The 9,183-nt window shown below is 44.8% G+C and overlaps 1 protein-coding gene and 1 long non-coding RNA gene across 3 annotated transcripts; both read left to right on the top strand.

The window, feature by feature from the left end:
* The first annotated feature begins 985 nt into the window (after positions 1-985).
* On the top strand, positions 986-3,475 carry LOC127767399 (probable high-affinity nitrate transporter 2.4). The gene is made up of 2 exons (XM_052292732.1): positions 986-2,301; positions 3,014-3,475. Exons 1-2 carry the CDS (start codon positions 1,103-1,105, stop codon positions 3,270-3,272), a joined length of 1,458 nt encoding a protein of 485 aa, XP_052148692.1. The 5' UTR covers positions 986-1,102; the 3' UTR covers positions 3,273-3,475.
* Positions 3,476-4,601: 1,126 nt separating this feature from the next.
* LOC127763142 (uncharacterized) lies at positions 4,602-8,246 on the top strand. Of its 2 annotated transcripts, XR_008015680.1 has the most exons (5): positions 4,602-4,834; positions 5,970-6,306; positions 6,409-6,520; positions 6,639-6,807; positions 7,581-8,245. It is a non-coding gene; the product is annotated as an uncharacterized LOC127763142 (long non-coding RNA). The 2 variants fall into 2 exon arrangements; XR_008015679.1 differs by having other exon boundaries at positions 5,970-6,520; positions 7,581-8,246.
* Positions 8,247-9,183: the final 937 nt, after the last annotated feature.

The following is a 9,183-nucleotide window of genomic DNA, read 5'->3' as shown; positions in this document are numbered from 1 at the left end:
TCTCTATAGGATTTGTCCATTCCATAGGAATTTTAAAAGATTGGATAAGATTCCATCATTTGGTTCAAAGGCATTCATAGAAAATTTTTCCTATAGGATTGAAATCCTCTAAAATTTCTATGTTTTTTTCTCCAAATCAAGCGAGCCCTAAATTATTTTCAGTTTCAGTCTTATTTTTAACAGCTTTTTTAAACAACCCCCCAAAAAATAAAAAGAGCTGGCGAAGAATGAAATTTTCGACATCCCGCGTCATTCGCTCATGATACTTCTTCAATTTTTTTTCTTTTTTTGAGTATCATTCGCTCATGATACTGAGATACAAACTTTAAGGACTATACGGCCATACACGAGAGAATGAGAGATGCATGATGATATTGCACACAGAGATTTTTTTTTTTCCCTTGAAAGAAAAAGGAGCCATTAATTCGATCATCACTTGCTCTATACCAAACAGAGATATTTTTTTTAGATGGTCCATACCGTTGGACAGTGCACACACGACCGCGCTACATCATATCAAAGATGCTGAGACATGCACACACAACAGTACAACACCCTGGGCAGCTAGCAGCACGACCGATACGACGAGTCACGGTCGATCATTTAATCAAAAACCTCCCGTTCGTCCGGCCCTGATTAATTTGTCATCATCATCGTCAGTTCATCACGTAATTAGGCTACTAGTATAAACGTTCATCCCTTTTCAAGCCCCCCGGGAGCCACACGCCCATGCACGCGGCGCCCAGCTTAGTAGCTTCTTGATGCAATTAATCAATGATCGTTGATGCAAATTGCACCGCGCTTGCATAGAACGACATGCTGACTGACATGTGGGCCCCACCCTCTCCAGGGCCCACTTGCCAGTGAGACCTGTTAGCTGTTACTTGCTTCCACCTTGGAAACCCCACCGCCCTCCTACGTATACGTGGCCTCTCTCCTCCCCGCGATCTCCTCGTATTTAAACCGCTCGCGCCACCACCCCACCACCACCACCACCGCTCGCGCCAAAATCTAAACCCCTCCCCTCATTGGCCAGCTCGTTAATTGATTCCATCGTTTAATTTCCGCCACGAATTCGAGCTAGCTCTGCCCCTCCATCTCCATGGTCGCCATGGAGAAGAAGACGAAGCTGGTGGAAGAAGAAGATGGCTGCTACTACTACGACTACGGCGGCTATGGCGATGGCGTCGTCGACGACGAGGGGAGGGCGACGGAGCTGCGGCCGATGGCGCTGTCGCGGCCGCACACGCAGGCGTTCCACCTGGCGTGGATGTCCCTCTTCGCGTGCTTCTTCGCCGCCTTCGCCGCGCCGCCCATCCTCCCGGCGATGCGCCCGGCGCTCGTGCTCGCGCCCTCCGACGCCTCGGCGGCCGCCGTGGCCTCGCTCTCGGCGACGCTGGTGGGGAGGCTCGCCATGGGCCCCGCCTGCGACCTCCTCGGCCCGCGCCGCGCGTCCGGGGTCGCCAGCCTCGTGTGCGCGCTGGCGCTCGCGCTCGCCGCCGTGTTCGCGTCCTCCCCCGCGGGGTTCGTCGCGCTCCGGTTCGTGGCTGGCCTCTCGCTCGCCAACTTCGTCGCCAACCAGCACTGGATGTCGCGGATCTTCGCGCCCTCCGCCGTGGGGCTCGCCAACGCCGTCGCCGCCGGGTGGGCGAACGTCGGCAGCGCCGCCGCGCAGGTGGTCATGCCGGTCGCCTACGACGCCGTCGTGCTCCGCCTCGGCGTCCCCGTCACCGTCGCGTGGCGCGTCACCTACCTACTCCCGTGCGCCATGCTCGTCACCACGGGCCTCGCCGTGCTCGCCTTCCCCTACGACCTCCCGGGCGGCGGCGGTGGTCGCTGCCCCGGCGGCGGCGGCGGGCGGAGGAGGAGCTTCTGGGCGGTGGTGCGGGGCGGCGTCGGCGACTACCGAGCGTGGTTGCTGGGCCTCACCTACGGCCACTGCTACGGCGTGGAGCTGATCATGGAGAACGTGGCGGCGGACTTCTTCCGCAGGCGGTTCCGGCTGCCCATGGAGGCCGCGGGCGCCGCCGCGGCGTGCTTCGGCGCGATGAACGCGGTGGCGCGGCCGGCCGGAGGGGTGGCCTCCGACGAGGTGGCGAGGCGGTTCGGGATGCGCGGGCGGCTGTGGGCGCTGTGGGCCGTGCAGAGCGCCGGCGCCGCGCTCTGTGTGCTCGTCGGCAGGATGGGCGCCGCGGAGGCGCCGTCGCTGGCGGCGACCGTGGCCGTCATGGTGGCGTGCGCGGCGTTCGTGCAGGCCGCCTCCGGCCTCACCTTCGGCATCGTTCCCTTCGTCTGCAAAAGGTAATTAAATTAAATTAATTAACTAACTAAAAAATCTTCTTAATTACACTTTAGCTTCAACCACACATAATTTGCTACGCCAATAAGGTTTTAGTATATTTTAATTGCCCCTTTTATTTAAATATTATGGATTCATTCGAGTAGAAGATGATGGCTCTGATACACGAGAGGTCATCACACACAGATTCACACTGGCCAACTACCAAGTAGTACAAGGACGTCGGCCAGCCATAACAATTGGTAGGATCTTAGAGAATATAAAACAGAATCTGTGGGTAGCGGTACTCTTGACGTCCACAGCATCCGACTATATACACTTAATTATTGAAGAAAGCAACCGGAGGATTCAATCTGGTGGACCGAGATGAACAAAATTAACCAACGTTTTCTAAAACGTGAAGGTTGAAAATAATTGACGACAGCGATGCATGCTCAAAATGTTGTTGCGTGTACCCATGTTTTACCATGCATGAATGGATCCATCGTCTACACCCTCAGTCCCTAAAAGAATCAGATCCTACCTATAAATTTCTGAGTAATTACTTATCCAAATTTATATGGAGATGGCTTACTGGGACGGCTAAAAGTTAAAAACATATCTCCTTCTCAAATCATACAATTTTATAAAATTGCTGAATTATTTCACTAACCTATTTTCAGTGCCCATTTTAAATGTTTTTGGCTGATTTGGTGGGTGCGTGAATACACGCAGGTCGCTGGGCGTGGTGTCGGGCATGACGGCGAGCGGCGGCGCGGTGGGGGCGATCGTGACGAACCGGCTCTTCTTCAGCGGGTCCAGGTACACGGTGGAGGAGGCCATCTCCTGCACCGGCATCACCAGCCTCCTCTGCACGCTCCCCGTCGCCCTCATCCATTTCCGGCGACAGGGCGGCATGTTCTGTGGCCCATCGGCCACGATCGACGGCGACGGCGATGTTGATGACGATGATGATTACATGCTTCTGAAATGAAACGGAAAAAAAATTCCCAGCTATATATATTTGTACATGTGTATCTGTGTATAAGATCTCATCTACTGTATCATAGCATGTAAAAAGTTAGTAGGAGGAAAAGATTAGGAAGAGTAGTCAATATGGTCCCTGTTTTAGATAGAGGATTGAAGATAGTTTGTGAATCCGTTTTTTGATGGAATATATTTATGAATTGCATGGAACGTCTGAGATTGGGGTCTTTCTTTTTTTTCTTCATAGCTGAATGTTGAAAGATTTTGTGTTAACTATTCGAATATGCAAAACGAATTAATTAACTATCATAGAGCTGAAAGATTGATTTAAACATCCTTTAAAAATTCATATATATAGTAGAAGTCTTTTTTTTGCGAAAAAATTGCACCGTTTACGATCCTACAAAGCGTGCCATCGAATGGGATGGTTTCCATTTCTAAGAAAGAAAATACACACCACTAACTCAAATTTCTACTCCCACTGTTTCATATTTTTAGTCGCTAATCAAACTTTGTTAAGTTTGATCAAATTTATAGAAAAATTTAGCAATATTTATAATGTCGAATTAATTTCATTAAATGTAATATTAAATATATTTTGATAATACATTTGTTTTGTGTTAAAAATATTACTATATTGTTTTTTAAAAAAATTAATCAAACTTAAAAATTTTGATTAGGAAAAATATCAAACAATTTATACTATGGAATGGAGGAGTAAAGGTTAATGACCACGAAGATCTACGAACAACTAATGACTACTAGAAACCTAGGCCTAACTCTGTATTCTGTAATCACACTGAAACTCTATTATATATTGTGCAAAAGTTGAAGAACCTATTTAGTTCGTGAAAGAAAAATTTTTGGATGTCACATCAGATGTTTGACCGGATGTCGGAAGGGGTTTTCAGTCACGAATGAAAAACTAATTTCATAACTCGCATGGAAACCGCAAGACGAATCTTTTGAGCCTAATTAAGCCATCATTAGCACATGTAGGTTACTGTAGAAATTAGCTAATCATGAACTAATTAGGCTCAAAAGATTCGTCTCGCAATTTTCATACAAACTGTGAAATTAGTTTTTGTTTTTATCTATATTTAATGCTCTATGCATATGTCCTAAGATTTGATAGGATGTTTTTAAGAAAAAAATTGAAAACTAAACCAGGCCATAGTCAGCAACTTCAAACTAACAACCCCACCAACTTTGAGCACAAAAAAACCAGTCCTTGGGGAAAAAAAAAAAGAACAACCCAGGCGTGAACTGGGCCTTGAGCAGCTTGGGCTCCAGCCCAGACGAGTGAAATATGGCCTCATACTTCATCGATCCCACATCCACATGCCACCGCTTCCCCCTCCCCTTGTCTCTCGCTCTCCTCCGACGGCGCCGCTTCCCGACGTCCGGCGGCGATCAGCCGGCTGCGGGTGTGCCCTTTGGGCGGACGATCTGGGTCCCACGGGCGTAGTCTCCGCGGCATCGGTGACGGCGACGGCGGCCGGCCGGCGGGAAACTTTTAGCTCCGGCCAGATTGGCGGCGCCCTCGCCGCCGGCTTCCGTGGAGAGCAGGTACGCCTCGCCCTCTTCTACTCCTAGGTCGGTCCGCGCGCCGCGCTTCCGGCTCGGACTGAATCCATCCAGCAATCGAGTTTTGTCCCACACCGCCGATTCAGAGACAGCGCGACCTGTTTATCAACGCGGGTCGATTCTATTCCATCGCCTGGGGCACCCACCCCGACTGAATACAGCGAAAAGATCGTCTCTGTGCGCACGGCCGGGCGTGTTCCCCCTGCCGTTCAGCTGGAAAAAAAAAGAGCAGTGAAAAGATCCCCTTGTCGGGGCACGGCAGGCGACCCCCTGCCGGCCAGCTGCAAAAAAAAAAAAAAAGGAGGAGCAGTGAAAAGATCCCCTCCCGTAATGGGTAATTGGGGCACGGCAGGCGACCCCTGCCGGTTAGCTGCATCCATTAAAAAAAAAAGAATCTAAAGATGCCCTATGGAGGCAGTCGGGCCTCTCTGGAGGCAGCGCCTAGACATTAGCGCTTTGCTTTTTCGAAATTATTATTTTTCGTTGAATCATCGGTTATAATCATGCTTGCCAATTTCGTTGAACATCAGCTACAGCTAAAATATTCGATAATTTTATCATGAATACAGGTGTGAGAAACCACATAATGCTTGCCAATTTGATTTTTGTTTTTAGTTAAACAAACTGCCATTTTGGTTCCTTAGTACAGGAATGGATCAGCACAATATCCTCCGCGAAATTTCTTCCCAGATAACTGTCACAACCTGCCAAATTTCCATATAGACCACCGTTTCATTCATTCTTACTGCCCAATATTCATTTATGCAAATAAAATATTGAAGTACCTGAGATATTTGAAAAATAGTGTGAACAATGATTTTATTCCTCGCAGTATTACAATCTTTATTACTTATGCCCCTTGTAATCCCATGCTATGTAATAGGCATGCATTTTGAACTTTTGTAAATGGAATTTAAAAACTGACGTGTTTAACAAATAGTTTCAATACATTAAAAATCATGGCATTGAGCCATTGACTCTTAAGTCTTCTAAATTCCATCATTTCTGATTATTCTTCACAGAAGTTTACTTTCTCACAAAATGGTTGTTTCCTATGCCAACTCATCTGTCTTTACCATGCACTTGAATTTGATACATTGATAATATATTTATGCAGGTCGCTAGGCAGAGTAGGTGTTGGTCATATGGTGTACATCTCTTGTTTGACAAACCTGCTCCTTGAGTTCAGCGAACATGTAACTTGTTTGAAGCTGCATATTCCATATATATTATTTGAAGTTGCTATAATGCATTTGTAACATAACTTGAATTGTTCTCTTAGCTACATAAATAGCACAGAGAATAGATAAGTGCTTCAGAGAATAAGGGTTCCAACAGATGATGTAATAAAGATGGGGCCAAGCAGTTTTCAGAAACTTTTTAGGAGTGTATCATGGGTAAGATTTAAAGATTTTCTTCAACCCCAGGTACTTCGCTGACCTGGGCAACCCCAGGTACTTCAGCTTGGATGACAAGCACGCCCGTACCGAGTTGCTATTGACAGTGACTGGGTGACACCAACATTGATCTCACTGTTGATGACAATTAATCTGCAGGCTTGAAATTACTGAGTTTATTATGAAGTGAAAATTATGGCTTTTGCTTGAATTCGAGGTTCTTTTGTCTAGGGTGAGCCAAGTGGACTGCTGATGACGTCATGCACATAAGGTAAATTCACAACACTCTGATTTTTTTTTATGGCTAAGGTAGCTAGAAACTGATTGTCTGATGATCGAAGGAGGCAATGCAGTAGTAATCCGCTATGGCTTGCAACAATTTATTTCAGTGAGTTTGCTGCACATAGCTGAGTGGAACTCACTCCAGCACCAGGTGGTCTCCGCCTTCCTCGCTGCGGTTTACAGCGAAAACATGCTGACCTCGGGGAAGATGATGGTGAGCTGCAGCAGACAGAGAGCTTCTTTCTGGCCAACCTGTGCAAATTTGCCAATTCCCAGGTAACACTTTGGACAAGCAAACATCACGATAGATTTCAGAACCATTCAAGCTTCGGATAAATGGACAGGTTCAGAACTGTTCGGACTAATTCCGTGAGAACAGAAATGTTCAGAACCTAGATGTGATCACTGATAAGTCTTGTTTCACTGATCACTCTTTATGTTGCAACACAACAAAAAAAGATTTCAAAATTTTCCACACGGTGCATGATTGTTGCTATGTGTATCTATTCGCCCTTTTGTTGCAGAATTATATTGGTAAACCAATCAGTTTTTTTTCAAAATGTTAATGTTTTTACTCTAGATGCAACGATATTTGGCTTCGAATGGACTAGGTGTAATTATCCCTTGCATAATGCACTGAAGCTATTTAATGGATGGATATTTTGGATCAAGTTTCTCTTTATTTTTTGGTAGAAGTTAGTATTGCCAATTATTGTCTGTTTTGTTTTTTTGTTGTTTTCCACAGGCTGCATATTGCATTGCTATAAGTTCAATGTTTGATTTATAGCAATATTTGTTTGATATATCAAATTAAATGAATGTGAGGAAATTTTGGTTGTTGCTGCAAATTATTAACAAGTATGCTTTATCACTAGCCGACATCCATTTGATACTAGGTACTGGTACTCCATCAGGTTTCTTATAAGATTTATAATAATCAGTATAGGCATTTTTGTTTCTGGTTTTGGATGTCTATTTGAGGATCTGATTGCTTCCATTCAATCAAGGTGATTTACAGCTGACATCTTTCTTTTTTCTAATTTTCTCAGAATGAATCAATCATGATGCCATAATGCATGCTAACAATGAACAGAAGCTGCACGTCTGCACCTCGAAGCAGAAGCTTCACAAGTGGCATAAAGGGCAGCTGAAGCTATATGTTTATGCCAATCACGGTTCACGGATACTCAGAATGTCAGAAGTTGCCTCAGTTTCTCTGTTATTACATCTAACATGGACTGAATCACTGGACATTTGGGGCAGGAAATTTGTGTCCACACTCCAGTTTGGTCAATACTTCTCAGCCATCAGAAACTTCAAATAGCATGGGCCTAAGTCTTCACAGCTGTGTGCTCAAAATGACAAAGCACTGTTCTCTGATGAACTTTTGGCTAGGATTCATGGAACCTGAGAGTAGGGATGCGAGCGGGCCAATCCATGAGCCCGCTTATAAGCAAAACTAGAAAACAAGCGTGCCAATTGGCACGCTTGTTTTTATAGCCCTTGCATTTGTTTTCGTGTTATTAAGAAGCATTATGTTTGTTGCAAAAAGACATCCTCAAATTTCCATATCATAAGCTATTAAATTGTAAATATCATATCAATAGATTTTTGATGAAAACTTTGTTGTATTTTAATTTGTATAGATATGTAGTTTGGGAAAACAATGATAAAATATGTGTAATGGAGTCTGTGTTGATTTTTAAAATGACATTATGTTAAATACAAAGCTAATATAAATTTTGCAAAGTTTTATAAGAATCTAGTTCAATTTTATTGAAACAAAAAAAAGGTACATTCGAATAAAAATTTCAATCAATTTTTAAGTTAAAATTTAGTGTAGCAAATCACATTATTTAAAGGTGATGATATTTTATTTAAAGGTGTTCTAAATTTTGTTTAAAGGAGCTACAATACTCATCATTTTTCCATGGTACCATATGAAAAGTTGCAAATCTATAGAATTTGTGCCATGAACTGTACACACTTATTTACCATGATGTGCACGGGAGTGTGGCCTCTTCATCTTCTCCAACGACTAGGTAATCTCTCCGTCGGAGAGTCTTCGAGGGCTGGGCAATACTCTGTATTGAGTGATTACCCCGTTGGAGAGTCTTCGAGAGGACTTGGCAATACTCCGTATTGAGTTTTCTAGAGATTTCTGATAGGTGTATGTATCATGTATGTGTACAGGAGACATAACTTCCAACGAAGCAGGCTCTTTAGCTCCTCTTCATGGACACGTGGTAGTTTTTTTGAAGATGTCTTACCAAATTTTTACTGTGCCACGTGGCTCAATAGAAGGCCAGATTTTTTATCCTGAAATCGGTTATAGAGATTTAACAAAAGATGGTTCAGTCCTTTTACCCGGGTAGCCTGGCCTGTTCAGGTTGGGTGGGCTGTCAGTTTGCCAGCCCATACAACTATAATAAGGCGGAATAAGTCTAGTTTCTCTCCCTCAACTCATGTGCTGGTTAAATCGCACCCCTCAACCGCAAAACCTGTATAACCCATCCCCTAGCTTCCAAAACCGTTGCAAATCAACTCTACCGGTGTTTTTGGAGGCGATTTTGACTTATGTGGCACTTACGTGGCGGGTTGACTTGGTCTTATCCCATTGTGAAATCGATGTGGCACTAAAATGAAAACAAA

The sequence above is a fragment of the Oryza glaberrima genome, chromosome 1 (assembly GCF_000147395.1).
Source record: "Oryza glaberrima chromosome 1, OglaRS2, whole genome shotgun sequence".
NCBI lineage: Eukaryota > Viridiplantae > Streptophyta > Magnoliopsida > Poales > Poaceae > Oryza > Oryza glaberrima.
Note: the sequence above shows the minus strand (reverse complement) of the source record. Positions and strands in the feature narration are given on the sequence as shown.